Source organism: Amblyomma maculatum, chromosome 2 (assembly GCF_055883805.1).
Source record: "Amblyomma maculatum isolate TAMU_Amacu chromosome 2, ASM5588380v1, whole genome shotgun sequence".
Classification (NCBI taxonomy): domain Eukaryota; kingdom Metazoa; phylum Arthropoda; class Arachnida; order Ixodida; family Ixodidae; genus Amblyomma; species Amblyomma maculatum.
Window position 1 is genome coordinate 39,629,021 of NC_139345.1, and position 20,348 is coordinate 39,649,368.

Below are 20,348 nucleotides of genomic sequence, written 5' to 3' on the forward strand. Positions count from 1 at the left end.
CTAAACGACGCAGCAAAGCCGAGTCTGAAACTCCTAAAGCATAACCATAAGCTAAACGGTAAGCATATCCACAAGTTAAACCATAAGCATATCCATAAGTTAAACCGTAAGCATATCCTTAGCCTAAATCCTAAAGTATAACCATAAGCTAAACCGTAAGCATATCCATTGGCTAAATAAGCTAAACCACAAGTTAAACCATAAGAATAACCCAAGCTTTTCGCTTCGAGATATCCAGGCTTAACCTTAGCCAAGACCCAGCCAATTTTTTGCCTTTCTCCACTGCAGATTCTGCCGTGATCTCAGAACATTTTATTGTTGCCAAAGAGCATTGAGTTGTGATCCCACATTTGCATAAATTATTCCTCTGGGATCCTACAAACGCCCCATTTAGGTTCCTGCATTGGTGCTCGCTCCCTTTTTTGCTTATAGGCGTCTCAAGTAGGAAAGCAAAGCTTGAGCCCTGACACAAACAGGATGTGTTTGTTGCAGTCGTTTAGCGGCGCTTCGCGGTCTCCAGAGGGACGAGGGGTCATGAATGCTTAAATGCTGCACGGACGGCAAACGTTAAGGCGGGCCGGTCAGTGCTCATGGCTTAAGGAGCTCCAAGCCGGGAACGAGTGTGTCCGTTGCCGAACGTCCCGAATTGGCACAGATGCACCATGGCCGTCCTAGGAAGCGGTCTTGCCATGCGGTGTGCAGTGGTTGCCGCAGCGCTGCTAATCCGGAGCTGCGTGACTGCATCGGAGTCTAGCCGCCCGGAGTTCCGTCCACTGGATGCCCGCATCTTGTCTGCGTTGGAAGGCACCGTTGATGCCCTGGCGACCAATATGGACTCGATCTACTTGGACGCCGCGCTAGGGCTGCGTGTCGCCAATGGTAAGTCTTTTGGAAAGGGGTAGAAGCATAACAGACAATACACGCATGCACGAGCATTCGGCGCACAAGCCCAGTCGTCTTCTGCCAAGCTCAAACTCTGTCATAAATGAACAGTTTAAGGCTGTAAAGAATGTACATTCTGTGTCAAAAGTTTAGAGAACAGGGGGTCTGCTCATATGCCTTGTAATGGCGCTTCATTGGCATCCATGGAAGTTCTTGCCGGAGAGGGTAGGACCAAAATTCTTCTTACCTTCAGGAAATTTGAAACCCTGGGAATACATTACGAGCCTCATGGTATGGCTCAGCATCAAACTCCTTGGACTTTAGGATTTTATTATTTTGACAAAGACTACACCTCATTAAGTAACAACATAAACCGAACTTTGCTTGTGTACATTTCAGCAACGCAACAAAGCATTAAATTCACGTTAAACTGCATTAAGTAGCAGCAGTAGTAGTTGTATATGTGGTAGTAATAGTAGCTGTAATAGAAGTGGCAGTAGAATTAATATAGTACTAGTAGCAGCAGCAATATTAGAAGGAGTAGGAGGAGTCTTAATTGCAAAAAGAGTACAATGAAGCAGGAACACTAAAATAAAGATACATTATGCATAAGTGTGGCCTTGTACGCACATATATCTCCGCCATCTTTCTGTTTCTTTGTGGCTACCACATGCGCTCCTACGTTCACTGCAGTAGAAAGACGCCGAGCCAGTGAATTCGCGCTAAAAGCGGGTAGAAAACAAGATTTAACCCATTCGGTGCTATCATATTATCATGTTGTCACTATACGACAGCATTGGAGGAGGCATCATGGGTAAAGCAGTGTCTTCCGAGCAATATTTTGCCTCGGAAATTATAAATTTCTTTTTTTTTTATTTCGCATACACCAGTAGTTTCTACCACGAGATATGAATCGATGCCGAGAAATCCTCGCTGACTGCAAAGTTGGTGTTTTTCAACTTATATGACGGAATACGAAGCGTCGCCTCTTTAACTTTCCAAGCTTCATGACGACAATTTCGCGGTTTGCATTAGGTTGAAATAGCGTCCAACCCTACACACGTTTTCTAAATGGCATCCGTCGATAGTTTTCTTTTAGCAGTCTGGGAGTGCCCTTCAATAACAGCTTCGTCATATTGTGGAGCGGTCTCAGACTGATCGCCAGGTATGACAATGATTTCATCTACGCAACTTGTCGGCGTCATCTGTTGCCGCCTTCACCGGTGCACTTGTCTGTGATATGTTAACATGATCCCCGTACTGGGTGATATGGAGGAAATAGGCGGGCTTGCAATAAGAGACTGATGTTATTTAAGACATGTTAGCATTTCCACAAATCTGGTGATCCTGACTTCAATCACGTTTCGCCATTCTTGAAATGAACTAATTCTGGTCATTAACTTATCCCGTCCTTGTTGAAATAGTTCGATAGCGATAAGCAATGTTGAGTATCTACTAGTCAGTCTGTTCACCATTTTCATAACTTTCTGTTGGGCAAAAGTTGGTCTCAACTTCACCAGAGAAAAGAAGCAGAGGTACGCGCACTTTCATTGCGTGCGTTAAATAATTATTATTTAAACAAGTGATTTAGAATAACGTGATCTTACTGTAATTGTTATTATTTCAATTTTGCGAGTAGTATATATTAATGTCATGAAATTACGACTTTCCGGTTTGTAGAAAATATGTCCTTTTAAGCTTTTCAAAAGTAATTACGCTCTTATAAACTGATGAACGTGAGTCTTAAAACCCACTCAGGTTAAACTCTCAGTAAGCTCAAGCATAGAGCTCTATAGCTGAGGAGGCACGCTAGGATATCTCCCATTGGTTTGGGAGAAGAGCCCGTGATGGAGCGCACGTAACATTTGGCTACCTTTGTATTTGGCGCCTTAGACGAGCGTTGCCTCAGACTACAAACGAGATTAGGCTACCACTGCAATGATATCGATAAAATCAAGGGGCATTTAGTCTTCAATAAAATAGTTTAGTTTACCACGCAAAGTAATAAAAATTCGAAGCTGCAACGCGAAGGCAGCGAAGGCGTCCACGGCCCATTGGTTATCGTTTCATTGAACTACCATGCGGTGGCGCCACCTACTCACTCGACGGCACGGCTGTGCGGTGTCTTCACCGCTTAGCACTCGCGCTGTGCGGAAAAGTGCACGGGTTGGAGAAGAGCACTGTGTAGCATCCTCCGTAGACACCTTAACCGCGGCGTAAGGGAAGGGAGGAAAGTGGAAATTATAGGGTGAAACAGAGAAAGATTTGCCGTAGTGGAGGGCTGCGGACTAATTTTGACCACCTGGAGTTCTTTTACGCGCACTGACATGCATCGCACAGACCACGGACGTTTTTGCGTTTCGCCTCCATCAAAGAGCAGTCGCTATGGTCAAGTTTGTGCCAAAGTACTCGGGTTCAGTAGCCAAGCTACTTGACCACTGAGCCACCGCGGCGGTTCAGATACGGCGCCGACTGGTAATATATCAGTCCATGAACTGTTAAAAGGGCGTGCGACAGCAGTCTCGATAAGACGTGCTGTTATTCGTCCACTTCCGTACATGAACTATCCATGTCACCCTTCGGTACGCCATCCCAGTACTCTGTGCAAAAGATTGAAACGTTTCATCCGGTCACGACATATTCCCGTTTGAGTTGAAAAAGTACACATATACTGACACTACAATGCCAACTTTCGGGCAGATGACAACGCCAATAGTATCGGCTACTACTCTTCATCAAAGAACTTGTCTAACGCCACTGCTTCACATTCCAAAATTACCATCATCATCATCCTCATACTCATCATCCGCATCATTAGCATGCTTACGCCCAGAAAGAAGGCTTCCCCATATTCCTTCAATTAATCCTGCCCTGTTCAAGCTGCGAATTTCGTAATCACATCTGCCCTCATCATATTATGCCGCCCTCTGCTACGGTTGCATTCTTTTGTAATCGAGTCTGTTGCTCGTAACGACTATCGGTTTTCTTGCTTTCCCATTACATGCCCTGTCCGTACACATTTATCTTTGATTTCGACAATAGGATGTCATTAGCTCTCATTCGTAGTCCCCGATCCACTCTGTTCTTGCTGCACCTTAACCTTTCAATAGTTCGCTGCGTTATCCTCTCTATAGATTTGTCGCTTCTCGCTAGCTAAATTTCTTCTTCACATCTGTTAGTACCGGTAAAATACAGCTGCTATATGCATTTCTCTTGTGCACATATGATACTGGCAAGATGCCATTCACGATCTCATAGTACTTGAAAATGCACTCCAGCCCGTTTTTATTCCAGTTATACACGTACTGTGAGTTAACTCGTATCTGCTGCCGAATAACTACAGCTAGTTCTCATAGTGTCACGTCTCGGGTTGCGGAATTTAACGCTCCAAGTTGCTATGTTACTAAGTGGCCTTTCCGAATCGTCATATTCGCGTCATATTAGTCGAAAGGGCGTCTCCGTAACCCAGAACTAAAACCAGTGTCGGAGAAACGCATAATTTAGTATCGAAATTTTGACGCGGCCGTTATACTCCTGCAGCGTTCAGAGAAATAATGTCATTACATTTCGCTTTTGATTAGCATCCCTCAGCTGCTAGTCAATTCGCGGCTAGTTTGCGACGGGGATGAGAACCGACGACATATGTACAGTCTTTGTCAAAAGTGTAGAGCCCAGGGAGTCTGCTTCAGAGCCACTTCATGCGGCTTGTAATGCATTTCCAGTGTTCTGAATCTCTTGATCGTTACCCTCTCCATTGGCAAGGACCTCCATTAATGCTAAATCAGAGCCACTACAGGGCGAAGAAGCAGACCCCTCGGGCTCTACATTTTTGGCAAAGGCTGTACCTCAGGTAAGTTTAGGGGCCCTGAGAAGCGAGACAGATACTACGCTATCAATTGCCTAAAAACCTACAAACAATGAAATATAAAAGTATTCCCCAATGAAAAGGTGGCGTTAAGAGCGCCATAGCGTCTACTCTTAAGGCGGGGCATAAGCGTTTGTCATATTCGTTAGCAAAGTTTTCCCACACAAATTTTCCACCCATGCAGAAAATAAAGTCCTGCATAATTACTGACAACAAATTCCAGTTTGATGGCTATGCGTTCAAGGTTGCGCGACTAATCTGCCTGCCATGCATGCAGATCGCCTGCTGGAACTCATCAGCCAGGCAACGGACACCGACGCCACTTACCGATCGTCGGGTGGACTCGGTGCCACTATAGGCGACATTCGCAATATGCAGCAAAAAGTAGCAGCGCTCTCGGTCATCGCGACAAAGCGTGTGCTCGGAAAAAGTCAAGGCGGTGAACATGAAACACGTGAGTCTCTTCCTGGTATTTGCTTCATTGTAGTGAAACAGAGAAGACAGGAGTCGCTGGAGAAATATTTGATGTTGGGAAAAGTTGAGGGTCGCCGGAGAATGGGTAGGCAGCGAACGCGGTGGTTAGATGGAATCCTCGAGGCGCTGCAGATGAAGTTATGTGATGTTAGGAAGGTAGTGAGAGACCGGAAAGCGTGGCGTGACATGGTCCATAGGGTCACGAAGAGTTGGACACGACTGAACGACTGAACTGAACTGAGCGAAACAGAAGCGACGCTGGCACTTTTCAAAAATGCTGGCGAATTCTCTGTTTGAAGCCTGAGGGAAGCCTCCATTCTCCGAAAGCGCCACCCTCCAGCCACAACACTCCTAGTTGGGGGTGCACACACCGCCGCCCTCGACTTACCTCCCCAGCCCATATAATTACCACCTTTATATACTTACCAGAAGCATCACTTATCATATTGAAACCACCAGGAGCGCCACCAAAACACATTCCTCTACTCTTCACAAGGCTTTCCTCCACAGCACGTATTAAAGTACCGAAAAAATATTTCGCGGAAATTTAAGCTCTGCGTTTAAGGATTTGACACAACAAAGTTAATGGTTCCCATCCTCTTTGCGATTTGCGGATCCTCTTGAGGATGCATTCTGTTACTCTCTTAATCACTCACCCCTTAATTTGTGCCTTTATTATTTAAGCATCCTAATTAACATACGATCGTAAACTGCACTATGTGAAATGACACACGTCATAGGTATAAAGCCATCTTCTAACCAGGCCGTATGAACATCGGCGTGGCCTAGGAGTAACTTACCTGACTATTAATCCCGGGCATCGCAGGGTTCGATTTGCCTCTCACCCTCCCAGTTTGAAAGGGTCTACCCGAGCCGGCATCTCCTGCCCATTCAGCCATGTCACGTGGTCTCGTGACGTCTCACAACCCGCCGACCAATCGGTATCCGGCCGTGTCATCTGCCAACTACCACCCACCAGAGGCATGCAACGTTGACGCCATTTTCCTCAAAACGGGAGGCCGCTGTTAAGTTATAAAACATACGTTTTTTTTCATGTCTTTTTTTCCTACGAAATGAGAGTATAAAAACTCAAACGTCATTGAAATTAATGCGCCATGAGTGAACCCTCCATGTTAGCAGGCCGACTGCATCAATAAGCACGCATCACTGCCGGCCGTCGCTCACAGACAACAAACTGCCGTACTCTCTCTTCCAGTAGCCCGTGGTCTGCTACGGAAAGGTCTATGGAATTTCACCTCAGCCTCCACTATTGGGATCGAAGGCCCGCCTTTGGATGAAGAGCCCGAGCTCGCGGCGCCGGAGGTGATCGAACGAGCCTCTGATGACTGCATCCAGCAGCTGTTCTCAGCCGCCCACTGTGCTGACCTGAACGACACCTGCTGGGTGGCCATGACAGGAGGAGGGCAGCACGGATATGCCCTCACGCACCAAGTGATTTTTCTCACCATAGGCATCAGGGTACGAGTCATCTGCCACAGGGGCTCACGTATGCGTAGCATATTGTTACGATTGCTGCCACGGCACCGTCATTGCCGATCGTAGATTCATTACCCGTTTATATATACAAATTTTCGACATTCGAACCCCTGAAGATAGAATAGCTTACCTTCCTAACCACATAATCAAGCTCTGATTTCCATTACGAAATTCTGTAAAGTAACAACGCTGTACTTCAGTACGTGGACTTTGCAATACCGTAGTACCTCTAAACAACACAGCACTAAGCTTTACCACGCAACTTTGTCGGCTCCGCTGGGGTGGCGAAGTGGTTATGCGCTCGACTACTGCGCCAAGGGCGCGGGATCGAATCCCCGCCGCGGCGGCCGCTTTTCGGTGGTGGCGAAGAGCTAGGCCCCCGTGTGCTGTGCAATGTCAGTGCAATTTAAAGAACTCCAGATGGGCGAAATTTCCGGATTCGTCCACTACGGCATCTCTCATAGCCTGAATCGCTTTGGGACGTTAAACCCCAAACCAAAGCCAAAAAGCAACCTTGTCGCGTACAATGTTGAACTGGTAACAGCTATTATTTTACTATTGCTTCATCTGCTGTCCTTGCCTGTGAACGTGATGTCCGAAGTAAATGTGGCCACTGACCCAGCTCCATAGCCTGCTGATGCCGCTTAACACGATGCGCTCTAAATTCCGATCGTCTTGTCTCCACCGCTACATGTGCCTTCAACCACCGTTATGTGACGACTTTTCCGAATAACTCTGCTTAATCGTCCCACATGTACTCGTATGTCTCCTGCTGCCGCCTGAAGCTCAACTGCACGGCGAAGCTGGACGCCCTGGCCGTGGTCCACGCACAGCCGCCAGCCGTTCGGAACCTGGCGTCCAAGTGCGCGCGAGTGGCCGACAACGCACAGCTCATTCTGGACAAGAACTTCCCGCTGCGTCTTAGGGATCTCTTCATGGAGCAAGGTAGTGCACAGCGCGTGAGCGAAGAAAAAAAAAAACGGAGTGCGGAGTGTACTACCTCAAGCCACGTGCAATACGTTAAAAATAACTCGGGTACCCTACACCAACCTTTAATATACGACTCATGCAATATTTGCACGCTGCTTTTAAACGAATCGACGGAACAAAAAACCTGTATAGACTGAAAAAAAAAATAGGCTGGTGCCAGTTTCACAATTTCACTCTGCGTACTGAAGTGCAAACCAGTGAAGCCATAGCTGCCTCATTAGCACATCAGCGTGCGCCGAGGTGGTTACGAATAGACTTTCTCGAGAGCGTAACATTTCTCCACAGTGGTCGTGTGCGGTTTATTGGATCGAGAGCATTACATTTCTCCACAGTGGTCGTGTGTGGTTTCATGGATCGAGAGCATTACATTTCTCCACAGTGGTCGTGTGCGGTATCAGGGATCGAGAGCATTACATTTCTCCACAGTGGTCGTGTGCGGTATCAGGGATCGAGAGCATAACATTTCTCCGCAGTGGTCGTGTGCGGTTTCATGGAGCTACCAGTGTTCAAGGATGCGTCCGCTATGGAAGTGGTGCTTTCTTGGCAGAGAGACGACGGCTGTTACGTCATCGAGAGGGAGGAGCCTGCTACTAGCTCTGATCCTAAGAGGATCAAAAGAGAAGAACGCAAAGGAAAAGGTAACAACTGCTATTGTCCGATTCATTGGTCACAACATGACGACAGAAGCATATTCTTTAAAAATTTGTCAACGAAACATTTCTCTGTTCGCACACCGAGCCGTTTTTCGCAATATCCGCAATAAATGGAAAGGTGCCACTGTTTGTGGCAAAGCCTGACAATTAAAACACTAAAGTTCCCCGGACAGCATTTTAATTGCGAGGCAAATGTGGAATATTGAAGATACTCTTATGAGCATATAATGCGTATGACATAATCTTCATATCACAAAATATGTCGAAGTTTATTCTGCGCTCGCATAGAGCAGTTAAAATTATCATATAATCAAGGTGTACGTATTTTTGAGAATAAATAGCAAATAAAAAAAGCGGGATTGCATATAAAATACATAAACTATACACGTATCCTGTGAGCTAGGATATGCAGATTACAGATTGTTATCGTGTTAACTAAAGTTCCGTCCTATATAAACGAAAGCAAAAAACTTTCTTTTGAAAAGAATGACCTTGTTCAGAATTTCTGGGTAGGTGCGCATCACATTTGAGCGTGTGCGATGTTATGTAAAGATAACAAAAAAAGCGTTTTTCGTAAGTCCGGTCTTAGCCATATCAGGTTTTCTCGCTAATTAGAAAAATTGAACAAGTTTTCAGCCTACAACTAGACGCACAGCCTCCGTGATTTAAAGGTGCGTTCCAATACCCCCTAGTAAACGTCTACTAGCTAGGCAGACGCCATCTTGGGACGCGTTCCAATTCTCGCGAGGCAGTTTTACGAAGACTGCTTCGCCGAAGTCGATGCAGGCTACTTTGCTGTCTAAACAACATGGCGGACAGTGCACGGCGTGCGCAGTTCTCGCTGAGGGAGTCGTGCATGCGGTGGTTGCAGTAGCTGTACGGTGTTCGTGCTTTGCGAACGCGGAGTATGCATATGCCCGATGTTTCAAATGTGAGTTGTTACGTCAATGCGTACACTATCTAGAGGTTAATTTAGCTGCCTTTATAGTCGTGAGATTCATAGCAGTGCAGAATCGCGCTCTAAAAGGAAAGCGTGAGAAGATTGGACGCCTAAGAGTTGGACGCTGTTGGTCTCTCCCCCCCCCCCCCCCACCTTTTTTTTTTCTTTTTAACTTGACGACGAGTTTCTTGAGTGTGATGTTATCGACGAACTCGTCGCTTTCTGGGCACCTCGCCGGGGGTCAGGACGGCTGCTGTACGGCATGCATGTGTTCCTCTCGCTGTAGTAGCCGTGGCAAACTCTCCCGTGCATTTTCAGTTAATCTCGGATGAACGAACTCGCCTGACGATCCCTGCTTGTTGCGCATTTTTAAGGCGCAAGCCTTTAATGGCTCATGCTGTTGTTACGACTGAAGGAAGAAGGAAAATGTACGGGCCTGCAGCTACTGGCTTTGTAGCTGAGCCACCTCCGCTGCCTCGCGCGGACAGAAGAGACAATGGAGAAGAACGAAAACGAAGAGGGGGAGAAAGACGCGCTCGCAACAGCCGTCGTCCAACAGATAAATATATGGTGGCAGGCTAGCCATTAAAGGCTTTCGCCTTAAAAATGAAAACACAACGTCATCCCGCCTCGGCCAATCCGAGCATCCTCAAACGAGGGACACATTTTGTCCACGACAGCATGAGCCATTAAACGCTTTCGCCTTAAAAATGCCCAACAAGCCGGGATCGTCGGAAGAGTTTGCCACTGCTACTACAGCAAGAGAGAAGCACGTGCATGCCGTACAGCAGATAAAGATATGGTGGCAGGCTAGCCACCGCCGCTGGCGGCAGTGACTTACCTGTCCCAGCCCAGCAGGGCCAGAAGCAGCCATCCGCCCCCCCCCCCTCCCCCGCTCATGCTGTCGTGGACAAAATATGTCCCGCTTTCGCGGTAACGCTGATTGACCGAGGCGGGATGACGTCATAGAGGTCTCGACCAATCACAGAGCCCCACCATAGTATTCGCGAATGCGTGCCTGATATGGTCTTATGTCAATCAATGAATTACTAATTAATGATTAATTAATTAATTAACAATCAGTGCCAGTTGCGTAGCAAAATGCGGCCCTCAGGCTTTAGCCTTTCACTACTTTAGTCGCTAAAGTCCCTCGTAATTATTAGCCTGCCCGTATATATTATCAAAAAGAGTTGCGGTCTTTGGTTTCCTCACTGCAGACGAATGGTGTAGCGGCACAAATTTTTCTTTCGCTGTAGCCAGTTATCACCTTTTGTCCGTAATCCTATCAAGTTTACAGCCATTTGCGTGTTTTCATGCTGACAGCTGTGTGCATGAGACATCAGAGAAGCATGTACACTTCAGCATCAGTAATAAGAAAGTAGAAACAGGCTAACATTCTCTTCCGTCAAGCCGTGAGCGGGCCCATTTCGTGATAAGTCGCTACGGTCTGCTACAAGTTAACCGATCAATAGTCGACCTGCACTGTGGCGTTTAAACACGCAATATTATTGCCACAAAAAAAAATCTGCGAACCGTTAAAAACGTGATTTTCACCTGTATTGTCGTAAAGTTTTAAAGAAAGCAACATTATAATAGTTATTCAAACGTTTTAGCTCAACCTTAATGCCGCGAGGGAACGACAGGCGTAGACAGGTAGACGCGTTTCATTACGCAAACGAACGTCTACTACGAGGCTCTCATGCTAGACGTCTAAGAATTGGAACGCACCACAACCAGATGCATATAGCCTTTTATGACTGAAACTCGTCGGCGTACAACCATGTGGATAGCCTCCGTGACTGCCTAATAAACTACAGTTCTCGAAGGCCATGGATGGGGCATGGCCAGTTTGAAGCGACACGCGCGCACGCGCGCGAACAGTTGGTTTGTCTTCCGACAGCTGACGCCACAGCCCCTGTAAATTTAAATGGCGGATCGCTGGTGTACATCAAATGGGCAATATTCAGAATTGGCTCGAAAACAGTATTCTGCTTAGTAGAATCATATTCTGTTTGAAACCTAACCTCTACAGCGAGCAGCAGGGGTGCAGTCAGGGAAAGGGTTATTATTTAACTGAGCTGGAGCACAGTCCAAAATGCAGGGCTGCCGATGGTGGCAACTTTTCGCCAAATTGGCGAATTTCAGAGGTCCATGACGACCAAATATTATAATTGGCGACATGGCGAGTTTTTGGTGATTTTCGATTAAAGCCTCATGATCTGGGTTCTCAGCCCAGTGTCTTCCTAACAAACGAACGACAACGTTCAACTTGCGTTTTTATGACAGAAGAATAATGCGCTCGTGGCGCCACTTATGTCTCGTAAATGCTTCAGCCTTCAGCTCTATGCAGCGTGGTAAAATCCCGTCGTGCAGTACACACGTGTACCTCTCAATGCAGCGGTATTTCATTCTGTAACGACCGAAAAAGCAAGCTTCGATGAAAATTGAGAAATAAAGAGACGAAGCATCTTAATTGTCACATTTGAAAGAACGTTGAATGTGATAGAAATCGCAGTGCATTTATTTGTGCTGGAATTGCGCAGCCACCGCCCGACAACTCGTGTGTCTAGCGATATTGACAAGTGGCGTGGTCAATGAGGAGCCTCACAATTCCTGCATCTCTTCGCGAGCATGCACTGTCGACCCTAGTCACCCGCCCTTTGTATACAAAGAGGATAGGCTCCGAGACCTGGCGATTCTCCGAGGTCCCAGAGAAAGAAAGCAGAAAGATCAACGCCACTCTGCGAATGTTTCTCACAATCGACTGTCTCACATATAGGGGCGTTCTACAAGTGCCTTGTCTGACGTATACGCCACTTCCTGCACACCGATGCGGAGCTTTACCATCAGACGCATCAAAAGCGCTCTGCACTAACAACATTAAAGAATATCGCCTTGGATGACAAGAATAAGGATACAGAGCGAAACAAATGCAGGAGACGGGACATTAACAACAAATCAGTCGACGAAAATGCTCTCGATGGCGGCGTTAAAGCGGCGCCGCCATCGTGGCTGCAGTGTAGATAGATCATTATAATTGCACCGTTTTCAATTGCACCGGGTTCTTTTTATGAGCTGCCTTTTACGAAATTTGGATTTTATTATTACCTTTAATAGTAGAGTCGGATATAACTCAAGTCTACAGCAACCGCCATGCACAATTCCCCCACGGCAAAAAAAAAAAAAAAAAAAAAAAGAAAGTTAAAGCTTTTCTAGTTACTTAAATACAAAGCTGAACATCAATTTTTATACATACGGCTTGTTTGGTATATTCAAATTCCAAAAACTGATTTCGTTTACTGTTCAGCGGAGTAATACACACACCACATACAGTTCTCAACACAACTGCTATTATCTTGCATACATAGTGTGGCGACATTTTTGGTGAAATTACAGTGAAAAAGTTATACTTTTGGCGACATTTTGCTCGCCATCCGGCGAAATTGACTCAAAACTCAGTGGCAATTCATGCCAAAATCTTCCCCGGCCACGTAACTCGCATGGGCCACAAACAGCATATCAGCACTAAAAGCGCAATTTGCTACCAATATATCTTGTCACATGCATTTCAACTGCCACAACAGCTGCGGTGAGTCGGCGAACTCGAATAAAGCAATTGTGGCTTTGCGTGCAAGCTTTGTGTTGTCTTTTGGCGGTTACTTCAGCTCTATTATGAGCACTACAGCTCATTGATCTTGTTCGGAAGTTTTCACCAAGTAATAACAACACTCACGTCGTCAGCGGCGGCGTGCGGATCTGGATAGTTCTTAAAGGGGCCCTGGCGCACCTCACTGGCGATCATAGAAAAAAAAAAAAAAAAAAAAAAAAAAAAAAAAAAAAACTTTGTAGCACAGCTAAAAGAAATGGACGACCACTAAGACATTTGGTAATGGCAAATTTGGGACCGACTCTTCAGTAGCTTCAGTTTTTGCGGTATGCCGAGGTAAACAATTTGAGAGATATGCAACTTGGGTCTCTCGTTTCGCATGGGACGGTTATGTCAGAATCAGCCAGCTAGGGCCCTGGCATTCACGTTACCCCTATAGGGCCACTAAGGCACGGTCATATGGGTTGGTTAAAGCGGAGCTTTATATGTGGGCTGAGGAAGAAGAACAAGAGAAGAACGCTCGGTCACCCGCAGCTAATGCTTTCGCTCAATATTTGGCTCAGAGGCGTTGAACTCTTGTAATTTTTTGCTGTCCAGTTGGAGCCGCTCCTCTTCGCCCCACATCTCTCTCCCTACGCCTCTTGCCCTCAATCCTTTACAGTTACATCGTCCAACGCCGCTGTACACAAAAACGGGCGCTACGATGTAAAACAAGAACAGGAGCGATTTAAAAACTTCCATACCTTCAGCCCACCTCTCAGAAGAAGAAGAAAGAGTGGATTTACAGACAACTCTTGGAGGAGGTGGTAAAGGCAAGGGATGTCCGATGCACTTGTTGCGTTAATAATCACACATGATACATTCTCACTGATGTTTAACTGGAGATGTAGCCAATCTGAGCCCCATCTACTCGGAATGTATCCCTGTTCTGGGGGATTTCTGAGGGAAAGAAAAACCAAATTCGTCAATGACCCTTAAGATTGCTCACGTCATGAATGCGAAAGCCTAGTCTCGTGAATGAAATGTTTTCGAGTGAGGGTGTTGACATTTATTTAAGTTTTCAGCTGGAACTGTATTCGATGTTCGTGTGTTTGCGTAATCCGCGTAGAGTTCCGCACTTTACGCGGCGTCTGGGAGCGTATTTGCCGAAACCTCCGATTACAACCCAGTGAAAAAAGCCGTATGAGTCACAATAACTTCATGCAGATTTTTCATACTAAACTCATACAAATGTCATACAATCTCATATATTTCTCATAGGTTGAATAAGATTTGTATGAGATGATATGAGATTTGTACGAGTTTAGTATGAGAATTTTTATGACGGTATTGAGACTCATAGGGTTTTTTTTTTTTTTTTTTTTTTCACTAGAGTTAAGCCAGCTATATAAGGCACATATGTTACTGGTTCGAATCCTTGTCACGAGCTAGCCTCCACTTGAATCGCATATATATGATGTATACTATGAGCAACCGTATGACACCATTCGGAATGCGGAATGCTGCGCGACAAACGGCTGTATTACAGTATTTGTTCTAAAGTCAAGAAAAATAGCATCACGAGCGAATCGGCCAGTGGCGGGTACATATAGATGAACTACAGGCATGACTGCCTGAGATGATGCAATATGCATGGATACACGGCTTACTGTGTGACTCATGCGACCACGAAGACGTAATCCCCATTCTTGCCAATATTATAGTTATGCGGCTGCTGACGGATTTTTATAGCCATCCTTCGGGCCCGAACTCTGCAGGCGTTTGGCGTAATGCAAGAAGTGATAATTTCGCATTAAAGCCATGCATGATCAATGCGATTGAGGCGGTAGGGTATCCACTAACATTAATGTTCTCCTCGGAGGAAGAAGCCGCTGCCTCTGACATAAGTTCGCGCAATCGGGCGACGTATTATAGTCCGTCACTTAGCATACGACACACCTTATACCCAAGCTAATATCCCGATCCTCAACAGCATCCACAGCCTGAAGCGAAGTATAGCTCTATACACTCTCACCACCCATCGACTCTGATTGGCGACCGCAGTGCCCCTCTCGCTGACCAACACTTACCACTCTCCTCTCTTACATATGTCCCTTTATCTCCTTTTACCAACCCGAGGCTTCAAACACTATCGCCGGTAACTTTTCATTATCAGCAGCAGCATCAGCCGGGATATACCCACTGCAGGCGAAGACCTCTCCCATATTCCTCCAATTAATCCGGTCATGTGCTAGCTGCATCCACTTGATCCCTGCGAGCTTATCAACTTCCTCCGCACACCTAAATTTCTGCCGTCCTCTGCTATACGCTTTCCTTCCTTTAGAATCCAATTTGTTACCCTTAGCGACCATCAGTTATCCTCTTTTCGCACTATATGCCCTGCCCGTGCCCAGTTCTTCTTGCTTTCCATTGCAATGTCATTAACTCAAGTTATTTCCCTGACCCACTCTGCACGTTTCCTATTTTTTAACATCACACCTATCATTTTCAGTTCCATGCATAGGCCACTGAATTTTCCTCAACTTAACTAGAACACTTTTCGTTAGCGTCCAAGTTTCAACCCCATAGGTAGGTACAGGTAAGATGCAAATGTTATATGTATACTTCCCTCTTGAGCGATACCGATGAGCTGCTAGTCATAATCTGCGAATACTTGCCAAATGCATTCGATCCTAATCTTTTTCTACTACCTGTAACCTGTCCTAAGTAGACATATTCATCTACCACGTTCAGTGCTTCGCTGCCTGTTGTAAAGTTCTGTTCCTTCCAGGGGCTGTGGAGCGCATTGCCCTAGGTCTACCATTCTGGTTTTCCTGTCTACGCCATCAATCATACTTTACAATCTATCCACTGAATTACATGACAAGGCAATGTCATCAGTGAATCGCAGATTACGTATTCTCCATCAATCCTTATCTCTAACTGCTCCCATTCCAAGGAGCAGTTAGTCCCTGAATACACCCCCTAAGCAAGCTTTGATAACTATACTGATAGTGTCTCCTTGCCTAACCCTTTTTTTTTTTATGAGAATTTTATTACTTTATTTATGCAGAACGGTAACGCATTAAAATTGTATTTAAAATGTTAGTGTGGGTTCCCGAGCAACCAAAGCATTTGCGTCTTCTACTGTAGGCGCATTGTAGCATGCATGCTTGACAGGCTGTTAGGCTGTTCAAGGCTTCTTTAATAACCCGGAAAGGGGGAGCTTCAAGTAGTGGAGTGTGCAAAAGTGCTACGTAAACTAAAGCTGGCATACGTTTCGGCACGGGCGATGGTGAAACCGCGGCACTGCCATGCAGGCTTACGACGACGAAGAATAAGTGTGATTCGCCATTGGCATGAGCGAAATTGTTAGTGTATCAACGTGCGTCTGTTAATTTTGACCTCACGCTTACTAAGCAAGACGAGACTGGCCATTACTTTTTCTTCATCTTGTTTCCCATCGCAGACGGCTGCTCCCTGCACATGACAAGCGTTGCGGCCGGAGCCCTCGCCACCTACCTGCACATTCTGTATCGCCCTCACCACGGCCGGCCGATACCTTGATTAGGAAGTGCTGGGAACGGTCATGCCATGGTTCTCAAGTGTAGCAAGAATGAATATGAGTGACACTCTCGTTATGTTTGTTTCACGAAATAAAAATATATGTTCTGCTGGTCTTCACTGCGCTGATGACTGGTCGTACATAAATGCAGTGTGACAATATATTCTCTTGCCCCATCTACCCCACCACTATCAAAACCCCTTTTTCCTAACGTGGCCCACCGGGTTGCCAGGCCCCAACGAAGACCAACAGTAAGCCGTGGTCCGTCAGACCATTGATATATTGGGTGTCTAAATTAATATACTGCCAATTAAAGTGTTTTCCTTCCTCTCCTCCCAGCTAGTCCATATCTTAGTTTCGCATATTCCATTCGAGATGCTTCTGCCTCCTTACATTCACTGCACATTGACACGTATCTTCTTTTCCTATCTATTCTGTGCTTCTCGGGCATTTTTCTTTTTTCTTTAACATCGTCTTCTCTCACCACACACTTCGGCATCTAGCCAGACCAGCATGAAGTCATTACTGCGTACTTGCCCTAAAGGATGCGACACGAAGATTTTATTGGCGTATATCTTTCTTTCTTTGTTTTTTTTTTCTTTTTTTCCTTTTTTTGCGACAGGATGGAGGTGGTTGCTGAGGTTGAAGGAGGAGGGTGTAAAAGCAGCCTTTCTTAAAGATTATTTTTTTCTTTGGTAAAGGGTGGAGGGTCGGGTTTCTGGAGTTGAGGAAGGATGCTGAAAAACAAGAATGGTTCCTGGTGTTATTGGGCAAAGAAAGGAGGGCGCATTGATCAGGTGCCCGTCTTAGCTACCACGCGTAAACAAAAAAGTTTACCCCAAACAAGCATATGGCCAACCAAGTGCACTTAAGCCCCCGTAACTGAGGCACGCACAGTCAACGCTGATGATAGTCCTGGAGGCAAATAAGGCTGCTATTACTCCAACCAGCTCATAGTCTACTATTTTTATCGCACAAAGACACGTCTGTCTGCCTTAAGAAAAATGCACCGAGTGACCGACTGGAAAACTTGTATCGACAGGCTTATAAGCACGGCCATTTTCCCGGCACCGCGATCGACGGACGCAAAAGGCAAGAAACGGAAGCGAGAAATGGCCGGGAGACGTAAAGTGGGCGCTGCAATAGTGTGGTTGACGGCTGAACACCGCTTTACGTGGAGAGCTACCGGGCCACCCGCCGCGCCTTGCGGCGTTGCAGCAGCGCCATCGTGTGCACAGCGCTTCCACACACCGCTCGTATCGAGGCAATGTAGAGGCAGCGGAGGAAAGAAGCCAGAACCGGGAAATAAACATCGCGGCCGGATCTGGCACGCGCGCTTAGCTAGAGCGCCAAAGCGAGAAGGATCTCCTCGTTCGCAACGCACGCAGCAGACACACCACACAGCAAAGCGCTGTGCACGCGCTGTTCTCTTCCCCTTTTCTTCCACGCAAAGAACACGTAGGCGGTATTACATAGTCGCAAATGTACCCCAAGGGCACCCCAAAGAAAGAGCCAGGTCAATGTTGCTGTTCGCCTGAGAAAAAGAGTCGGCGAGTTGCGCCGTAAGTCGAACGGGTAAATCGAAGAAAGGGGAAGCGAATAAGGAGGACACTTGGCAACACAATGCTGGCCGCGTGTCCCGATATGTCACCCACATGCGCGCACATGAGGAAACTGTCTCGCCGTTCGACTTCTACACAGCGTGGCTCCGAAAATCGCGTGCCATCGCATGTCGGCCGGCCCGTGATCCCCGATCGCTGGTTGCGTGCGTGGTTTGTTTCGGGAGGACGCCCGCCTGCAGAACTTGTACTGAGGCATTGCCCCGAAGGCGTCGCGGCGAGATAGAGCGATGTCATTGCTTTGCGATGAGCACCGATCGAAAGACTTCGCGTGCGAGCTGCGTCTGCCGTGCGCTGTTCAATGATCGGAGTTTATCGTGTCGTGCAAAGTTGCGCCGTCTTCGCTTACTGAGATAGAAGGGAGGGGGGGACCGAAATATGTGGCCGCAGTGGTTGCTCTCTTTGATGCCATTGTTGTGAGCCATATACTGCTGCTGCTGTTGCCGAGACGTTCGATACAGCATATATCTGGCTCTGTCGATAGAGGTCAAGAACAAAACGAACAGAAATATTCAGAGGACGTACGAGAGTAACACATTCCACCTAGCGTCGCTTTGGTACCTCAGGGAGTCATGTTCCCCACATACTCGACTGATTGCTTTCTGTCAAATGCAATGTTGCCCAGCAAACAGCACCTCCAACGCACTAAGTGGTATGCACGCACTTTTTTTTTTTTTTTGCTCGGTGAAAACTAGTCGTCGCCTTGAACTTTGATAAAGCATCGATACATATTGTTACGGTACGCAGTCTCGAGACAGCGATGTGATGGTGTGGCGTGGGGAACATCGACGACGCTGAAGCCATATGCCATGGGTTTGTCCTGTGGGTGTGTCCCTGACGGCGAACTGTTGCGGCTACGTCTGAGTGCATGCCCATAATATTTTGGTGGAGATGCGGGGTAACACAAATCGCGGCTTTCCCAGTGCGAACTCCGCCTACGTTGGTTTCTCAAGGTGGAAGCACCCCAAAGGGCCACAGGCCGTCATCAATATATTTAAGGCAGCGCTGAAAGTGTGCCCAAAATATTTCTCTTTATCTTCCGCCAGGATTCAGAGAGGTTACTACCTTGACGGTTTAAGCCATTGCTATATGCCACTAAATTTTCGACAAGGAGATTTTTTTTCAGCGCGAAGTTGTTATGAACGCAGTTTCTCGCTAATTGTAAGACTGCACCATAACCGATATAATGCAGATGAATTTTCATAGAAGAAGATGCTCTGCGCAACTAAAGTATCACTGGTAGAATGAAAGGGGAAGTAAAGGGTGAAAGGTAAGTTATTAGGAGTGACGTCCAAAGGAAATTAAGATATTGAGAGAAAGTATAGAAAGACGAAGTAAAAACCGAAAGAGATAGGATAGTGCCTGCAGTGCCCCACAGCCAGCTAAACCGGACCATTACTACTTGCATTCTTGAATTTCACTGGCATGGCTCTGCAACCTCCTTCGAGCAACCGATCGGAAGAATGTAATGGTTCAACTATCATTGGACCTAGTTTCACGACCGTTAGGCATCGGACTCAGCCGCCGCAGTGGCTGCTGCCGCTTCGATCTCGGCTCGCTGTCGAGCTTGGTAAGTTTAACGGGCTTGTCTGGCTTCTCGTTGTTCGATGGTCTCGGCATCCTGTCTGGCACAGCTGTGGTCTATGTCTCTAGAGAGATGGCGTACGTGCATGGCGTATTTACCTAGGCGGCGCAAATGGAACTTCATGAAGTCGATAATGTTTGATACACAGAGCGAGAGTTCAATGCCACAACTGCACGATCAATTCAACTTGACGTTTGTGATTGGAATGAGTAGAGCTCAAGCTCTAAACGAAACTCGTTGCCAGTGTGCCTCGAACCCAGATAGAAGCAAACGGATCAGCTTCGCTGGCCACTTCGTCAGACAGCCGCATCATGCGTCCCGGTAGACGGTTTCTTCACAGGCTATGCTGCCAGTCTATCGTGTTATACGCTTGGGATACTGTCGTCAACATCTCCTTTCACAAAGTTGGCCTAAAGACATTAATCGTGCCTCCTTCATTGTAATAAAGGCAAAAAGGGCCTGCTAAATACTTACATTGACAGGACAAGACGTGGCAAAGCAAATTTCAGCTAATGAATGCTAAGTAACACTCTTGCATGCAAATACCCATGCTTAAGAAAGCTAAACCGTCACTTAATTTTTTGTTGTTGTCTTCTTTCTTCTATTATATGTAACAAGCAATACATCCGCAGACGCTCCCACGATATTGTTGTCGTTTCCTGCTATGTACAGTGTCAAAAAAAAAAAAATGC

At 46.5% G+C, this 20,348-nt stretch overlaps 1 protein-coding gene across 1 annotated transcript; it reads left to right on the forward strand.

Annotated features, from left to right (window-relative positions):
• Positions 1 to 662: 662 nt before the first annotated feature.
• Positions 663 to 16,492, forward strand: LOC146198448 (UPF0764 protein C16orf89 homolog). Its single transcript, XM_084592592.1, has 6 exons — positions 663 to 879; positions 5,025 to 5,201; positions 6,438 to 6,700; positions 7,504 to 7,663; positions 8,182 to 8,346; positions 16,357 to 16,492. Exons 1-6 carry the CDS (start codon positions 663 to 665, stop codon positions 16,452 to 16,454), a joined length of 1,080 nt encoding a protein of 359 aa, XP_084448718.1. The 3' UTR covers positions 16,455 to 16,492.
• Positions 16,493 to 20,348: the final 3,856 nt, after the last annotated feature.